The sequence below is a fragment of the Seriola lalandi genome, unplaced genomic scaffold (genome assembly GCF_002814215.2).
Source record: "Seriola lalandi dorsalis isolate HSWRI2012SDOR001 ecotype SW California unplaced genomic scaffold, Sedor1 jcf7180002054885, whole genome shotgun sequence".
Taxonomy (NCBI): domain Eukaryota; kingdom Metazoa; phylum Chordata; class Actinopteri; order Carangiformes; family Carangidae; genus Seriola; species Seriola lalandi.
In genome coordinates this window covers 6,583,911-6,603,352 of record NW_019525437.1, presented here as the reverse complement: position 1 = coordinate 6,603,352, position 19,442 = coordinate 6,583,911, and the positions used below count along the sequence as shown (strand labels likewise).

At 39.6% G+C, this 19,442-nt stretch overlaps 1 protein-coding gene across 2 annotated transcripts in view; it reads left to right on the top strand.

Moving 5' to 3' along the window:
- Positions 1–19,295, top strand: part of bcar3 (BCAR3 adaptor protein, NSP family member) — a 52,298-nt gene extending 33,003 nt beyond the window's left edge. For both annotated transcript variants that reach the window (XM_023428933.2, XM_023428934.2), the window contains 13 exons: positions 4,326–4,454; positions 6,184–6,309; positions 6,591–6,707; positions 7,063–7,295; positions 8,682–8,782; positions 9,391–9,525; positions 10,329–10,553; positions 11,613–12,256; positions 13,648–13,763; positions 15,142–15,313; positions 15,421–15,532; positions 16,570–16,773; positions 16,878–19,295. In XM_023428933.2, the coding sequence (XP_023284701.1) occupies positions 4,326–4,454; positions 6,184–6,309; positions 6,591–6,707; positions 7,063–7,295; positions 8,682–8,782; positions 9,391–9,525; positions 10,329–10,553; positions 11,613–12,256; positions 13,648–13,763; positions 15,142–15,313; positions 15,421–15,532; positions 16,570–16,773; positions 16,878–17,056 (2,493 nt within the window). In that variant the 3' untranslated portion in view covers positions 17,057–19,295. The remainder of the gene's footprint in view (positions 1–4,325; positions 4,455–6,183; positions 6,310–6,590; positions 6,708–7,062; positions 7,296–8,681; positions 8,783–9,390; positions 9,526–10,328; positions 10,554–11,612; positions 12,257–13,647; positions 13,764–15,141; positions 15,314–15,420; positions 15,533–16,569; positions 16,774–16,877) is intronic.
- The last annotated feature ends 147 nt before the right edge of the window (positions 19,296–19,442 follow it).

The window sequence follows — 19,442 nt, the reverse complement described above, 5'->3', positions numbered from 1 at the left end:
TCCACACACACACACACACACACACACAGCCTGGTACAGTATAAATGCGGCCGCTCAACGAGGATGACATCATATTGCAGAGTCTTATTAAAGGCCAGCCTGTAAAAGAAAAAAAGAAAAAAAAAAAAAGCACTCCCATCCACCATTTCCATTTCTTCTTATTCCTCTTCTCCCTCAGTCCTCGCCCCCCCAATCACTTCTCTCTTCCTCCCTCCCTCTTCCTTCACTCCTCTGTCATCTTTCTGTGCTCCACCACTCTTCTGCTACTCCTTCCTTATATACATTATCCATCCATTCCCTCCCTCCCTATTCACCCCTTCATATATACAGTGCTCTACGTCCTTTTCACTTTACTGCCATGCATCGCTCTTCTCTGCAGCCCTCCCACTCCACCATTCATCAGCTCTGCTGGCAGTGTGACTGCAGATGTAGAAACATTTCATTGTGACTATTGTAATGAATGTAGTTATCCCAGGTGTGGTTGTAATGAATAACAAAAACTCAGATTGCATCTGTAGTAATACAGCCAAATAACCTGAAGTTTATACATCGACCCGCTCTTAAAGTACGTTTTTTGTTCATCCAGTTCAGCTCGTCAACTCAAAATTTTTCGAGTAATGCCGGTACAACAGGAAAAGCATGCTGCCCAGGCAGCACGTTAAAGGGTGTAACGTGCTGCTTTTAACAGATGTGCAACACAGAATAAGAGACGCAACATCTAAATCTTCTCATTTTATAGGATAACTAGGTAACTAGGTGAGAGGTTTACTGTGGACTCCATGTCATAAGATTAATCTTAAAAGTTTCAGTGAAGCTTTCAAGCTGCTTCAGCTGGTTTGCTGTGATCAACCTGCCACAGTGACATTTGGTAAAATAAGGTATGTACCAATGGAATCTGTGGACATGTAGGGATTTACATATGTTCTCACTCGCTGAACTGTTCAGTTTCCTGCTGAAAAGAGGACTTTATTCTAGTAGGGTCATGTGTATGAGAAAATCAGAAATAAAACTAAAGCTTTGCTTTTCTTGTTTATTTGATGAAAACAAAAGCCATTTTAAATTTTTTCATAATCGCAAAAAAATGGAAGACTTTGTTTTTGTAATTCCTATTTCGAAGTTGAATGAAATAAATGAACAGATGATACACAGACCATCAGGTCACTGCAAAGTCAGCTGTTGAGGAAATGAATGGAAAAAAAAGAAACAACGTTTAAACAACAGAATTTTTCTGCTGCAAATGCTCATTTAGTTCAGATTTTCACATTCTATTTATTTATTGATTTATTCCTTTAAAAAAAAAAAGAAAAGAAAAAGCTGAAAAATGTAGTCTGGCCACACTAGTTGGCTCTCCATTTTACTGTACACTGAATCTGATTCAATACAATGAAATCAATGCAGCAGCAGAATGTGACTAAATGACACTTCAATTCTACTGCCCCAAGTGCTTTCCGCTGCTGCACCAGCACATGCAAAGCAACACGCATACTACACAAGTCATGGCACAGTGCTCGGTGTCTCTGCTTCGAAAACAGAAACAAACAAAATTAGTGCAGGTGCATTATGACACCAATCCTGTTGTGACCTGTTCCTTTGTTTTCTGTGTAGAAGCTGTAATAGGATAGGTTGATTTCCCATCATACATGGAGACATGGAGACTGAGGGCAGAGGGGTCTATTCTAATGACTTTAGAGAGAGAGAGACCTGGAAGAAAAAGAGAGGTAGAAAAACCACAGAGAGAGAGAGAGAGAGTGAGAGAGAGAGTGAGAGAGAGCGAGAGAACAAGTAGTATAGAGATGAAAGGATCCACAAGGTTTCAGTTTCATGGGGACGCTCAGAGACATATTTCCAATCTCATTTGCATGGGTCAATAATTCCCTTTGACCCCTAGTCTTAACTGGTCGACACAAGGGGTCTAAAAGAGACATTGCTTCATCTTAAGGGGTCACAAGCCAAAAAGGCTGGGAGCCTCTGTTCAAACTTCACATCCAGCAGAAACAGAGCAGGGTCCTCTTGTCTTTTTGGTTGAAACCTCTATAAAATGTCGATCCTCAGATCAATCGTTTTTAGTGTGAAAGCGTTCTGAACTCGATCCGACCCCACTAGCAGGTGAGCTCACAAGTTTGAGCTAGACGGTTCCCGCAACCTTCTTCCTGTGTTTACTGTCCTGCTCCAGCCAGACAAATCTGTCCAATGAGAGGAGTGAACGTTCTCACCTGGTTGCATTTTGGTTCACTTGGATTTTTCTCCGTGTGAAAGCGAACCGAACCGAGGGGGAAATGCTACACAAAGCTCAGGTGTGAAAACGCCCTTCAAGTGGATAAATAGGATGATGACACACAAACTACTGACATTAATCTTGCTTGACATGTGAACTGAGTAACTGAGGACTGAGTAAGAGTGAACTGTCTAACTTGTTACTGGATGCCACACACACACACATGCACGCACGCACACACAAAAGATCAGTGATTAACCATTAACCTGTTTCTGTTTTTGTTTTTCATGGCACACGGCCAATGTAAGTACAGATCAAAACAAACCTGATTGTGTTGTGCATGTTCACATTCATGCAGCACAGGAACAACATGTGAAACTGTTAAAATGGATAGTATTCCAGCACTTCAGACAGTGTGGGTTGCAGAACATACCCTTTGTATACATTTTCTCCAAGCTGATATTTAGAGAAAGGAATAACAGAAGTAAAGAATCTTTTACTTACATTAATAATTTACAATGTGTTATTTAAATCCAAATAGAAATCTATTGTACTGCTTGGCCTGCACCACTTCTTCCTCTCAACAGGATTTGCTTTGTGCGGTGATCACAGAAGAAATGACAATACATACATACATATAACTAAGAGATTCAGCTGTGAACAGGTTAAAAGGAGTGATAAGTTCAGGGGGTTGTTTGCGTCACTCGAGTGTGTGTTTATGTACGTCAGGTGTGGGTGTGTATGGAGGCAGGCCCGGGCAGTTGGGTGGGGTCATGATGATGATATCACATTAGGAGTCACTGGGTGGAAAGCCATGAGAGATGAAGACAGAGCACTGAGGACAGACAGCAAGACGGACAGATAGTGTGTGTGTGTGTTGCTTGAGAGAAAGCGTGAGAAAAAAGATATGTGTGTGTGTTAAACCATAGAGACAAACACCAAAGTGTGTGTGGGTTCATATGTCTTTGCTATGAAGTGTGTGTTTGAAATAGCGAGAGAGAGCAAGCGATGCAGAGACCAAGCAGCTGTCATGTAAGTGTGTGTGTGTGTTTGGGGTGTGTGTGTGTGTGTGTGTGTGTGTTGTGGTGGTGGAGGTGGTTTTACTGACTCAGCATCCTGTCAGTTTGTTACACGATTTTTCTGTCCTTTACTTTTTTTTTTAATTTTTAACTTTCTGGGCGCGCTGTTGGGATTAAACTTACTGATCAATTCATTAATTACCTGTCAGGTGTCTGTTCCTACCTCTCATCTGTCATCGTGCATCCTCTACCATTGTATGTTATGATTGACCTTCAATCCGCTTGGTTTTATAAAGTTTACAAGATTGTAAAAAAAAAATAAAAATAAAGAAAAGATGCAGAGGTTTTTCATTTCAGAAAGCGTTTATTTTAAGTTCCTCAAAATGTTTTAATTGACGAAGCTGTTGTGCGCTAGTTGTGTTGCCGTATCATTTGTTCGTAACTGCAGCTGTGTTTTGATTTACTGTGTACTTTGCATTTAAATTCTAGCAGCTGGAAGTTTGTCCCCTAAAGAAATGTATGTTGTAAATACAACTAGTAGTGGTGGTGGTAATTGTGGAGTAAGCAGAGGAGTAGGCCAGTGGTAGGGGCAGCAGTAGTAGCAGTAATACAAGTATTGATAGTAATAATTACACTCCATTAACTGTGCTAAGAAATACATATGTGACAAAATACGTATGTTGAAAGTGTATCGTGACTAAGTTTTGACTTAATACTTCGGATAAGTGTCACAGTTTCCCAGGGGTCGTGACCCTCTGAGAGGTCGCAAGATAATTCTGACAAGGGGGTGACGAAGCCATCCTCATATTCCCTCCACATCCCCACCAGCTTTTCTGCAACCACTTGCATCCATATGTTATATTTAATTTCATCTTCCGTGGTCATTATATCGTCATCATATTGTTGTGTATGTGACTATGAGCTCTGACCTCATTACGGTTTGTTTAAGGGAATAAGAAACTGTTACTCCTGTAACTGCTAAAATCCAAGGTCTGTACAGGAAAGATTTAACATTAGCTGTGGTCAAAGACGTGGATGAAGGAATGAAGACACTGATGTTTATTTATTTTATTTTATTTTTTTAATCATAGTTCTCCAGAGATCAGTTCATTCTGGACTGTCCTTCAGAGAAACTTCGCAGAGAGCTGGAGGAGGAACTGAAGACGAACTGTGAGGAGCCAAGAAGCCATGCATGGTACCACGGCGCAATTCCCAGACAGGTAACACACACACACACACACACACATGCACACACATAAATCTGAGTCATGAGTCCCTCCCTTTTAAAAGCCTGGTTAAAAACTTGTTGAACCAGATCACCTATTATTAGACTGCCATGCTGCACACACAGTGCTTACAGGAAGATTAGAGCTCAAATAGTGGCCTCGGCTGTAGGGCTGGGGTTGTAACATTAGGTCAGTGTATAAAAAGCCTCTTTCTTTATGGTGTGTATATATGTGTGTCTTTGTGTGTGTGTGTGTGTGTGAGTGTGAGAGAGAGAGAGAGAGAGATTGTGTGTTCCCTGTGAAAGCCAGCTCTGAGATATAATCATATTTAATAAGCTGCTTCCTTTGGCTAAACTAAACTACCATTATATACTATACAAACACTTGCTTAATTAAAGTCTGTAAGAGTGTGTGAAGGATTGTGTGCGTCTACCAGTGTTTGTATATGAGAGAAGACGGGCAGTAAATGTAACAAGAGTGAAATGTAAATAGAAAGATGAGGAAACATTTCCAGCTTATTTGTTGTTACCTGTCAAACACAAAAGTCTCTCTAACGTTTGAGCGAAATTAAATCTCACATCTGTGAATTCTGTGCCTCCTAACGTCCCATTACCCAGTTTTTGATTGGTATCGATTCAGTTATGTCAATGTTTTGGTTTTATTAATTCTAATATCTATGTTTTTTATGTTTTATAACAACTAGAAGATTTATATTAAGACTGGTAAAATGTTTTATGTCCGCATGTAGGTTTACATATAAAGGTTGTTTTCATCATCAATTCATCTGCTGATTATTTTCTCACTAATTAAATTCATAATAATTGTTTTGTCAATAAAAGGTCAGGAAATAGTGAAAAGTCCAAAACAGTCCAAAACCCAAAACTACTGAGTTCATCATATTCACAAGAAACATCAAATTCACTCATTTGAGAAGCTAAAAACACAAATTATTAATCATCAAAACTGATTTATCAGCTGATTGTTTCAGCTCTATTTTCATGCATTCACACATCTTCAGCATGAAAGTCAGTTCTTAACCTTGGAAACAGTATTCGTATTGAAAGTAATGTCCGGAGCTTTCAACCACATCTTGTGGTGTTTTTGTTGTCAAACTACATTTCTCCTGCGGTGCAGATGACTTTCAAATACATCAAGGAGCTTATTTCCCATGTGCAGCCCACCGTGGGTTTGGAGACCTCCTAAGATAAAACTGAGGGCTTCTGAGATGATTAATGGGAGAAGAGAGACTCATAACATATTCACTTTTCCTAAAATCATTTTCATTTTCTCTAACTTGTCACTAATAATTACTTTTTCTTGGTAGATAGTGGATAGTTTTTGCCTCTTGGATCTTGAACAGTTACTTACATGAAACAGTTTCAGAGGGAATTCCACTTTGGTTAAACTGCTCTCAGCTGAACTGCTCAGTGGTACGAAAATAATGTGTGAATCTTTTACATAAAACTTTCTGGCCGTATAAATACTGTAATAGGTTGAGGCTTTAAATATCTCCATGTCTTACGTAACTGCTGCGGCACTGAGCTCATAAAGAAGGTAACAGTATAACAGCCTACCATTATTAGATTTAATTAAATGTTTGGACTGTAAACAAACACTGTGTGCATGCGTGTGTGTGTGTGTGTGTGTGTGTGTGTGTGTGTGTGTGTGTGTGTGTGTGTGTGTGTTTGCGCGCACCCATATGTAACCCTCTGTATTGTTTCAGGTTGCAGAAAACCTGGTGCAGCGTGATGGAGACTTCTTGATCCGTGATTCACTGTCCATCCCAGGAAGTTACGTTCTGACCTGCCAGTGGCGAAACGCCGCCCAGCACTTTAAAATCAACAAGAAGGTAAGACTTAAGTGTAGTTGCAAACAGCTGACTCTGTCACTAATCAAAAAGGTTTTCCATCTTCCTTACACTTTAACTACCATCTATACAAACTGTAAAACAACAATGTGAAAAGACACTGACACCTGTCTGTAGTTGCTGGCTGTGGTGTTGATTGATGCAGCAGGAGCAACACTTTCACATCAAAAATTAAATTGAGCTTTAATTTGAAGAACATTTATTGATGGTAAATGCAAGACCTTCAATGATAAATAACTTGATTTGTGCCGTCTCTTCTTTAGGTAGTGATGTTGAATGAAGCCTACTCCAGAGTGGAGTACCGGCTGGAAAGAGAAGGGTTTGACAGCGTCCCTGCTCTCATTAGATACTACGTCGGCAATAGAAAACCTGTCTCACAGGTGAGTTTGATCACGGTTTTTAATTGAAGAATAGTGTTTCTCTGGTCAGTAATATATGGAAGTACATGTTAATTGATACTGTTGAACTATTGCTTGTCGCTAACATCACTCTTTTAACATAACTTTTTGTGTGTCTTCATAAGAAATATTACATAATCGTCATGAACATCAGACTCTGGAAGGAACATGTTTGGATAAAATGATAAATTCTTGCATTCCTCCCCAGCTAACATTCATTTATACCCTAACTCAGCAAGTTTTCTGTTCACTTTCACTGCCTCTGTGTTTGATGGAAAAAAACATGTTGCATCTACTGCCGTTTGTCTTATCTCTTCTTCTGTGTTCATGTGTGAAGGTGGTGGGAGCCATTATCTTCCAGCCGATCAACAGAGGCCTTCCGCTACGCTGCTTGGAAGAGAAGTACGGATTGTCCAGCGTCCATCGAGAGGCGCTCATGACGCAAGAGAGGCGGAGTCAGAAACGTCTCAGTCTCAACATTACCAACGGACACACGCACGACAACACACACACCGTGCAAGACAGCACCCACTGCCAGGACAACGGCATGGGCCGAGGCACCCACCTCAGGTTGGTACACAACTGTTCCTAGAAACCCACACAAACACATCCGTTAATCAGTGGTGGAAAGTGCATTTACTTCAGTGCTTTACTTACGCACAAATTTGAGGGATTTGTACTTGAGTGTTTTCATTTCACGCTGCTTTATACTTCTACTTCACTACATTTCAAACCCATTTATTGCACTTTTTACTGCACTACATTTTTCAACTATATTAACTTTGCACCAAAAGGTTGTTCATAGAAAAAACATATGATCTGCTTCTAAAATAAAGACGTTGTTCATTTAACAAAGTCTCCATCTTATCGAATACTTTTAGTTAGTAATTGAATCCTCCAAATCTTATTTTCTGACAGTGCAGTAAGAATTTTCCAGCCTCTTTTAATGCAGTGTCAAATATTTTATAAAAGTTTAATTCGTCATATTAGTTGTGCTTGTGTGTCTTTTTTGAAGCTATAGTCTGACTGACAGATTTGTTTTCACCTGTTTTGAGAAAAAATTATAAATAAAATAGAAATGTATTTTCCTGTTCCACAGATTAAACTGCCCAACAGCACAAGTGTGAAATCCTACTTACACTTTACTGCATCAGTAATAAGTGTATATATGTATATATTATGCAACACAATCAAAGGAGCCCTGTTTTTCTGCATAATGAGTTCTTTTACTTTTGCTACTTTAAATACATTATGCTGAAAATGCTTTTGTAATTTTAGTGAAGTAAGCTTTTGAATGAACAATTTACTCGTAATGGAGTATTTTTCACATTGTGGTAAAGACTGTTTTTAGCTCCAAGTACCACAAGCCTATTAGTTAAAGTGGGTAGTGGGCTACAGACCAAATAACATGCTGTCTGCTAAACTTAAATAATGGAGACTCACTTTTACTCAGTCATTCTCTCTCTTTGTTTCCCTTTCTCTTACACTCTCTCTGAAAGACTTAAATCAAGCCTTTAAATCCCTTCCCGCTTTTAAGCTTTTAACTCACAGCCTGCAGCTTTACATTCATCATCCAGGCAGTAGGTTGTATATACGACATGTTCCATAAGTCTCATAAATCCTCTATAAATAAAGACATGGTGTAACAACCTTTCTGCTGAAAAGAACAGAAGTGTGTAATTTCACGCTGTATAGGAATACATGGAGCATAATGTACGGGGGCCATGTCTGTCTGAGTGAAGAGACAGAGCAGGAGCCGGGAAAAGATAAATATACGGTCCAGAGAAGAACAGAACAAAGAGACAGAGAAGAAAAGAGGGGTATATTAATGTGTATAGTTTTATTCTGACAGTGTTCAGATTTTGATTAATATTCAAAACAGGTTTTATTCATATCCCCTTAAAGTATGTTTATACGTTCATTTGATATTTGTTTCCAACATTTGCTTCCACCCAGGTTGAAGGATCGCTGCGGCAGCCAACCGGCAAGTCTCAATCAGGTGCAGGAGAGGCGACGCCCACTCAAGGCGCACCAATCAGAGAGCTTCTTACCTCTTGGTAAGTAAAAATGGTCTTTGTGTACTACAGACAGAGTGCTCGTCGGATCGTGTCCAACAAGTTTTATAGCTTTCCAAATCTGTAATCCATAACCCACTTCACACAGTGTTCTCTGTTTTCATTCTTCACACATGTACTGTACTTGTGTTACATTTTTTATGTTATGTAAGATTCACCGCGCCCCAACTATCTCTATAATGTCAGGCTTTTCAGCCCATTTTTAAAATGTGGCCATTCAGAATCTGAATCAGGGTCAGCTTTATTGTCCAAGTATGTTTATACATACAAGGACACACATCTTGAGAGCATCCAGCATCAGCAATGCTGAGAAAGGTGTACGTGACATACAACCAAAACAAGGACAACAAGCAAAGATAAGCACAGGCAAGAAAAAAAACACACAAGAATAAAACTATCTATCTATCTATCTATCTATCTATCTATCTATCTATCTATCTATCTATCTATCTATCTATCTATCATTTCTTCTCTTTTCAGTTACTCACCTCTTTTCTTTTATTCTGTAACTCTTCTTTCTGTAACCACCTTCACTCATTTTCTGCCCCAGTCATTTCTCCTCATTGTTTTCTCTCCTCTCGTCCCTCCAGGATCCAAACCCCAGTCCCAGCAGCCTCCTGACCCACTCCTCCCCAGCCCTCACCCCAAGTCTCCAGTGTTTCGGACGGGCAGTGAGCCGGCACTGAGCCCCTCCTTCCCACGGAGATCAGCAGAGCCTCTGGCAGGTCAGCAGGATCAAGTTCAATATATTGTGTTGCCAAATCATGTCGCCATATTGTAACGGTTTTATTGTGTTTAGCGGTATGCAATATTAAACTAGCCCCCACACATTCAGTGCAGTTACAGTATAGTATAGCTGGTGCAAAATACTGAATGTATAGAGCACAATCGCTGTCAAATCTTTTTCATACAGTGAACAGAAAGAAACGGCATGTCTCTCTGTTGTGAGACAGAAAACACAGACGTCACTGCTGGTAACCACCTGAGTCGAGGATAAAATAAAGTAGCCTGGTTCCAGACCTCCAGACTGAATCATCACACTCATCTCTTGATTTGTTTGACTCATATCTGGATAAATGAAGTGCAACTGAATGGCAATTCAGTCTGATTATCAGGCTAAAAATAAAGCTGTTCTGCCGAGGACCATTAAAAAAAACCAAAAAAAAAAAACCCTGTGGCGCTCTTAAAGTTACTCAGTCACTTAGGTTTTAGTCTACTTATGTGCTCCTGCCATTGTTTGCATGCGAATAACAAATCAAATTAACCATGTGCTTTTATCCACAATCACGTCTGATTCATTTATTGTCAAAAGTAAATAAAAGACAGATTGTGGTGTGTACTGTACACTGTCACAGATCTGAGATAAAAAATAAAAAAATGGTACTAAATACAACAAAGCTTTTCTTATCAGGTTATCAAGGTTACTACATTGTTTGATTGAATTTGGTTCCAAAAATAAACCAACAATCGTAACTGATAAAACATATTGTGTGATAATATCACAACGGTTCTGCTTGTGTGTCTCCAGGCCAGGCGATCCGGGGCTCTGACAGCCAGCTGTGTCCTAAGCCGCCACCCAAGCCCAGCAAAGTGCCGCTCGCTCGACTGCCTCGCTCCCCCTGCCTTCAGCCCCTCGTTCCCCCCTCCAGCTCCTCCAACCACACAGACTCCTCCTCCGCCGCCCTCATCTTCGCTGCACCTCCCCTGGACTCCACATGTGTGGAAACCCCTTCCTCTGTGTGGAGGAGTGGAGGTAACTTTTTTATTTTATGAAATGTGTCAACATTAAGTTCTCTTTAGTTTAGTCTGTTTATTTGTCTCTGTGACATATAGACCTTTACAGGCAGCACTTTAAACACCAATCAATTATTAACCCTGTAGTTTTAAGATATAAAATGGAAGTACTATAAAAAGAGAAGGATACCCACTTCAGCAGACTTAAACTATATATTTTAGATTTATATTTAGATTTTTTTTTGTTGTTGTTTCTATCATCATCCTGAAAAGAATAAAAGAGAAACCATGCTCTTTACTTCAGATCTTAACAAGAAAAAAATACGATCACAGAGATCATATTATCTTATATGTACAGTAATCACTACGCCAAGGTATTTAAATTAATCCAAACTGATATGTCTTATTTTCATTTTGGTTAGGGCTGCAAATAATCATTATTTCCATTATCAAATAATCTGCTGATTATTTTCTCAATTGTTTGTTTTGTCTATAAAATAATGATTAATGGTTGTTATAATAATGGTTTGTTTAATTCAACCAACTGTCAAAATCCCTTAAAATTTTTGTCATTTCTGATCATATATATATATTAAAAAAACATAAAATTTTGGAATCAGTGAAATCAGAGAATATTTAGCTTTTTTGTTGGAAAAATGACTGAAAAATTAATAATCTATTACCTGATTAATCTTCTGTAAATCTACTGATCCATTAAAGCTGCTTTTTGCTAAACTCAAGTGTAAGTGCAAGCAGCGGGAACATTAGCTCAGCTTTGTAATGCTGCATAATGTTGCCTGGGCCGATACATACTGACCTTACTAATATGAACTTTTTAAAATTGCCCTGAATTACTTTACCTGTACTTCCTGTTTTAGTAACAGTTTTATTGTCACTGTAATATTATTATTATTTGTTTGTACTATATTAGTGTGATATCTATCCAGGGGGTACAGATATATTTTCACAACTTTTATATTGATGTCACTCTCCTACTTAAATAAACCAATGAATAAATGCAAAGGAATTAGATTTTTGCTGAGATTTTAATAAGATGTATGTGATTATTGTTCCACAGTCACCACAGGCCCTCCTGTTCCTCCAGTGAAGCCCCTGAAGTTTCATCATCAGCTCCTCCCAGCAGACTCCTCCGGCTCTGTAGGTTCACCTCCCGAACTGGTTCAGTATCCGGATTCAGAGGCAATAACAGGATGGACTGAACGGCTGCAGGCGAGCCCTGCAGAGCTGAGGTCCTGCAGCCCGCTTGAGTGGGAGGAACCAAACTCACCAAGCTCCATCACAGACAACGCTCTCAAACTTCAGCATCCGCTCTGCAGCTACGTGGAGAGACTGAGGAGGGAGGGTCAGGGAGGGAGAGAGGAGGAAGGGGAGGAGAATGAGGCCGGGGGACGGAGAGGGCTGGACAGAAGCTCCTACCATCACGCCATCGCAGCCTTAGAAAACACCAGCGAAGAAGAGGAGGAGGACGCAGGGAGGGAGGAGGAAGAGAAGGAGAATAAGAGGAAGACTAAAGAGAGGAGCAGTTTCCAGCGGCCGGTCATAGAGACGGAGTCGACGTTCAGACCGGCAGAGTTCGGATCCCGTCTTCTGCCGCCGGAAAACAAACCACTGGAGATGGTGGTGCTGAAGAGAGCGAAGGAGCTGCTGCTCAGCCATAATCACCACAGTATAGCCAGACACCTGCTGATAGCCGACTGCCAGGTACACACACAAACACACACACAGAATGCATTCCCTCACTCCTTACCCTAACCATCACAACTAAATGACGCCAACTCTAACCTAAAACTAATTGTAATGTGAGAACTGAAACAAAGTCTTAACCCTCTGAAGTATCGTGAGGACATTTTGGAAAGTTCTCACAATGATGAAATTGTCCACACAACCATAGAAAGACATGTATGTAAACACACACTGTTTTTGTTAGACAAATTTCCAGTGTCACACATCTGTATTATGTTAAATGAAACATTTTGGTAGATACACAATATACTAGTTAAATGAAACTAATACACAATATATACAATAATATATAAATATAAATGAACACACAAGTAGAAACGGATAAATTTACACAGCCCTGAACAGGCAAACTTTATCAGATTTAAAAACCAATAGATTTTTAATTGTTAATAAATAGTTAATTAATGCTTTATAGATCAGTTATGAGACGTTTATAAGGACAAGGATGTGAAAAATATCTTTGGCTGGTGTTTCTTTTCTGTTTTGTAATGATAAGATAAGATGTACCTTTATTGATCCCCCATAGAGGAAATTCTAAATTTGACACAGCAGCACAAGGAGAAACTGTAATAAGAAATAAAATAGGACTATAAACAGAATAAAAATAAATAAGATAAATAGAAATACTATATAATACAATAACAGTATAAAATGCAATGTAGGCTGTTTTGTACATGTGCAATATAAAAATATAAAATGAAGTGGTTGATTTATAAATGTTGGTAATCATTCATCAATAATCATGGATTTCTGACTTTCTAATGAACCATCAAATCTGCAGTTGTAGATCAAAAAACCTTCATACAGAATAGAGCTGAACAATTAATGGGAATATTATTAAAGGTAAGTAGGTAACAGCTGATCAGAGAGGGCCTCCTTTCACAACCTGGCAACCCAAAAGTTGTTCTCATTAACTGCCTATAACTGGTTTATAACGTGTTTCTAAATGATTTGATTATCATTAACAAAGCCATTAGTCACAACTTAAAAGGTTGCCTCATTTAAACTGGTTACCGAATTTAAATTTCAGACAATCACGCACGCAGGTGCAGAGAAAATTCAACTCACACCAGACAGATTTACACTGTCCGGTTTGGAGGTAAACATGTTTACTGCTGCTATTACACACACATCCTCTGTGTGAGTGAGACCGAAAATTAGATTTCTGTCCTGCAGCTGATGTTACTGCTGCAATAAAATGATCCTCATGACGCAGGAGAAAACAACCTACGACCAAACAAGCTGTTACACCTCACACACGCACACACCAGACACACATATTAAGAGAGGAAGATAAAGGAGACTAAATGTTAATTGACAGCCCCTTGTAAAACCGATTTGCTCTCCAGGTTGCGAGGATACTGGGAGTGACTCCGGATCTTAAAGGTCAGATGGGCGTGTCCTCCGGTCTGGAGCTGGTGACGCTGCCGCACGGTCGACAGCTGAGATTGGACCTAATGGAAAGGTACACATCATACACACAAAAGCACATGTTTAATCACAGATGCACAAGGACAGGATGAATTATAACTTCCTCACTTTTTAGTAGCACCTCCTGGAGTAGCGTGGGGTCACTGTGGAGGTTTTCCATGACGTAACACTCTTCCAGAATGTCTATATCTCCCAAAAAAAAAAAACATGCGAAGGAAAAAGTTGAAAATTGTGGGAAATATACTTATTGCTTTTCTTGGCGGGAGTTAGGCGAGAAGGTTGATACCATTCACACACGTCCGTATGGTAATATATGAAGCTACAGTAGAGTCTGCAGGTAATTAGCTTAGCATAAAAACTGGAAGCAAGGGGAAACTGCTAGCCTGGCTCCGTCCAAAGGTTAAAACCACCTACCAAGAGATACGTAGTCCCAGCATGCAACTCCTAATACACCCACAAATTGTTGTTTTACCTTTCTGTTTGTGTATATATTAAACTTTACAATAAGACTACTCTGGTAAAGGATTTATAAATGGTTCATAATGAGGTTATTCATTTGGTTGTTAACACTTTATAAATCATAAATAAACAATTATAACCAAGTTATAACACAGTTTTCATACATTGATGGAGGGTCACTATTCTGCAAGATAAGATCAAGTTAATGCGTTACTTGTATTTATAACTGGTAAAAGGGAGACTCATAGTAACTCATTAATAGATGGTGATGTGTTTCACACTTTACACTAAAGTTCCCTTTTACCAGGTATAAATGGTAGTAACTCATTTGTAAGTTTAATGAGTAGTAAGCATTTACTTGATCTTGCGAAATACTGAGCCTGCATCAATGTATGAAGACTGTGTTATAACTTGGTTATAATTGTTTATTGATGATTTATAAAGTGTTAACAACCAAATGAATAACCTAATTATAAACCATTCATAAATCCTTTATAAGGGTCATCTTATTGTAAAGTGGTACTGACAAGTGTTTGTGATAAGAAGGTATGAAACATCAAATAGAGGTGAGGGAAATCAGGTGGGAATAGGTCCAAACCAGCAACTGCAGAAAGGGATTAAATTGAACGGTCTTGTTAAAGCTTATACATCATTTATTTTAAGGGGTCACTGAAGGGGGCTGTGAAGGTTGGAAACTGGTTTAACCAAAGCTGGTACAGCAGCCTGCACTAACCTGAACATTGAGATGACGTCAGTCGTGACTCATGTGCTGATTTCATTGTACAGTCCTGTCTGATCAACAGACTGAAGAGGCTGTTCTGTAATGAAAACAAATTCCCCCTCTAGGCTCTGAAAGAACAGATTAGAAAACTTGACAGAGTGAAACAAAAACAGACACGGACATGACATTGTGTTGATAATCCTCCTCTCCCTCTCCTCCTTGTCTCTCCTAGACACCACACCATGGCGATAGGTGTTGCCGTGGATATTCTGGGATGTACGGGCAGCGTGGAGGAGCGGGCGTCCACGTTAAATCGCATCATCCTGGTCGCGTTGGAGCTGAAGGACACGGTGGGCGACCTGTTCGCTTTCACGGCCTTGATGAAAGCTCTGGATCTGCCACAGGTAACACACACACACACACACACACACACACACTGACCTTTGTTTCTCTTGTGACATTTTAAAAAGTTCTCTAAAGTTGAGACTGTTGTCTGTTCTGTGCCGTGCAGATCAGCCGTTTGGAGGAAACATGGACGACTCTACGAAGGAACTACACGCAGACCGCCATCAGCTACGAGAAAACACTCAAACCTTTCTACAAGAACCTGTATGAGGGCACAGGTACTTGGCACACACTGTCACAGATCACACCACTTCACTTCAACATAATAACTGATTTTCAGGGAGGCTGGAAAAACTTCTTTATAAAAAGAAAGAAGGAAATAATTCACAAACAACCAAAAATCTTCAAAGCTGAAGATCATGAGTTGCATCCATGTGCTTTCAGATTTGTGCTTTTTTTTAGATTAAAAACTTATGAGGTTATGAAGCACCAGACATTTGGTAAGCCGTTTGCTTCCGACAATTACACAATGAAATCCTACACGTGGCTATAAACATCCCTTAAAAACAGTTTGAAAAGACCCGACTGATCCTTTGAAGTGGCTTTAATAACTGTTTTTATAATAACAAGATCGAATGACAATGTGAAATCACCTGAGTCTGCAGCTCCCCACACTGAGTTTCAGCTCATTGTCTGGCACAGTAGTACAGGTCTTACAGGTCAGGCTGCATATGTGAAAAACGTTGCGTGAAGTCTGATAAATAACCGTTGGTCGGGTCTGAAGACTACGAGTAGAGTTAGAGAGAAGCTGTGAGCTGTGCTGGAGGCTGGAGGCTAGTAGCTGCTACTAGCATAGCACACCCAAAATCTCTGCCCAAACTATTGTGGGTAATGTAGGCATCAGCCTCTGACAATATAAAATATATCTCTGATTTTGATCGTTTTTTAAACTATCATGAGTCTGACATTGTTATAGGGCTCTTTAATCATCCATGCCAGATCAGACTGTCGTGTCATAATCAACGTTAGTTTACCAATGTTAGAATTCAATAGTTTTACCTCTTACAGTTACTTCTTCCATATAAATGACATGACATAGCTTTACAGTTTTAAAATTAAGTGGTTCTCTTCCTGACTAATAAGGTTTATGAAAATAATAATAATAATATATATTTATAATACAGATATATAATATAATAATAATATATATAAATATTATAGAAGATTTTACATTTTTAAACAAAAAATTAAAAACAAACTTTTCATCTGTACACACTGAGATATACTGACCTCCCTCCTCCTCCTCCTCCTCCAGCCTCCTCTCCTCCGGTGGTCTGCGTCCCCCTCCTACTGCCGCTCCTCACTTTGATGGAACGTCCGACAGTCACACCCGAAGGGGCCGAGCTCTGGGAGACCAGCGACCACGGCTGTGACATCATGCTGCGCCACCTGGAGGCTGCGCGTGACGTCGCAAACAACGCGCAGAGCTACACCGCCAGCGCACAGAAGATCTTGCAAGGTAAGAAGGAGAAAATAATATTATTAAACAAAAACAGAAGATGTGAAATGTTTTTTTGTTTGTTTTCGGCGTGATACAGTAGATCTCTGTGTTTCTGTGTTCAGGGTTTCAGATCGATGAAGACCTGCTGGAGGTGTTCAAAACAGACTTTCAGCTGCGGCTGCTGTGGGGAAGCCGCGGAGCTTCGGTCAACCAATCAGATCGCTACAACAAATTCAACCTCATCCTCACTGCGTTGTCACGGAAACTGGAGCCCCCACCCAAAACACAAACCTTAATCTGACTTATTCGGAGCAGCGACACGCATACTGACTCACCCTGGACCCTGTGAAAGTGAGCAAAGCAACGTCAGGAGGATCAGAAACCAGCGGCGACGAAGGGAAGACGAGACGGAATAAAACCCAAAGTGATGGGAGAACGACCTGTTCTGCATCAAACAGCCCATACACACTCCGAGCTCCTGCAGCTGTAGTAGCCCAAGAGCCGCTGAACTCAGCACTGTGAGAAAGTCAGCTGTTTCACTCATAAAGACTCAAAAACCGACGCCGTGAGAGCAACAACCAGATCCAGAGCCAATCACATCCACTTTAATGCTTTTTGAAACAGACACTCACTTCACTTCTACGTCCCACCTGTGGGATGCCTCGGGCGTGTTGTGGTCTGTACCAAACCCGCTCTTCACACAACCTTGACAAATTGTTTAAAAGCTCTAAGTCTCCGGATTCTACCTGTGCAAGGCTTTTCAAGATCACATCACTGCAACAGAAGTGGTTCAGACTTGTGGCTGAACACTAAAGGTCCTCCGCTGTAAAGGTCATCCTACAGGCCTTCAGGTGTCTGATAACAGGTTAATAGTTCACAATATCCGTCTGGTTTTTTTTTTGGGTCACATAGCCCAATATCACAAATCTGAAATTACACTCAGGAGGCTTTATAAACCATACACCCCTCTGTCCTCAGACCCTCAAATCAGATGATGGAAAAACTCCCTCCAAAAAAAAAAAAAAAACCTTCTACAGGGAAAAAAACTGAAGAAACCGGAACAACAGCAAAGGAGGAATCCCTCTTCCATCTCAGACTAACATGCAGTAGATGTCATGATTACAGCAAACATCAGCAGAGCCAAATTACTATACAGATAATCAGGATGACAGACGTATAGATGGATAAATAAACTGTTACTGCCCAGTAGTAGAATGTAAACCTACAAAATGTCAACTTTTCAGAACGTAAGAAAAACAGCTGCCAAGTGTTACAACACGCAGAGGCAACATTTGATGCAACATCTTATAAACTGAAACTACAACAACAAAAATCTTATTTTCTTATGTCAAATTGTTCCTGCGATTAAGCTTTCATCAGAGCACAAGACTGGTTTCCTCCTCATTTACAGCCAAACATGCTCATACACGTAGATGTAGAGGAGGGGCCGGTGTTTTCATCGATTTCATTTTGACTTTGAGGCTTTTATGAAACTGTGATGTGTATAGACTCGTTTAGAAGCATCCTTTAGTTCATTCAATGATATTAAAGTCATCAACAACTATCAGTTTATGAATGTGTTTTACTCACCTTGATTGTGGTGAGATCAGGAGACGCAGCAGCTGCAGTTCACAGATTTCCTCAATGTGTTGGCAACAGAAATCCAAAGATAATGGTGAAAGTAGAAATGAGTGATATTTGTGAAAACAGAGCAGAGACTTAAAGTGATACGCCGATTTGGAACTTTTGCTCCTTATCCTGATCAGCCTCTTGCTTTATTTTTACTCTGAAATTCGAAGTTAATTGAGAATTTCTTTCTTCCATTAGACTCAAAGAGAAAAAGAAAATAGCTCAACGTCTTGTGACAAGTACGAGTAAGTAAGAGTCAGGTTTAAAGACGTCACGATGACCCAATTAAAACATAAAAATAAAATCAGGTAATTCAACAGTTAAAAAAGGAAATATACTTAAAAAGTCAACATCTGTGTATACTGTCTTGATAGAGATAATAAGTGTATTTAACAATATAATGATTGATTCTTCACATCTGGAGACTTTTGGCTGCATTTCCACAAACATTTGAATCTGTGTGACCTCAGATACAAAAAACAACCTGATCAGTTTGTTGCTGGTTAAACAAGCAAAAAAAAAGATAAATAAATATTTATCATTGAGGTTCCTTGAAGCATTTCCTGAGATGATTTCACTTCAAATCAGAAGATGACAGAGGATCGACAATAAATCTTTTGTGTGCTACATTTACACAGGAGCAGAAATCAGATACATTTTCTGTACGTGTGAAAATGTAGCTAGAAGTGTGAATCTGACAAATTAAAGAAATTACTTTGTGCATAAAACCATAAAAAAGTATGTTAACATGTGAGAGACTAAAGCTGTACATATTTGAAGCATTAGCATGTTAATAATAGACTGTACATATTTTGTGTAGAAGACTGACTGTAAAAAAGATGCTGATGAAATTTAATGTTTATATTATTATGAACTACGGTGGTAAGATTGAATAAATGTGGTGTATGATCTGTGGTCGTCAACTCATTGTGTAACACGCTGAATGTTTGCATGTGTAGCAAAGACGTGTTTTAATTAATAACTGTTTTTGTTCACATTTACAGCCGCCTCCACAGGAGGCGAACGATTCTGTCTGATGCTGGTGAATCATTTTGGGA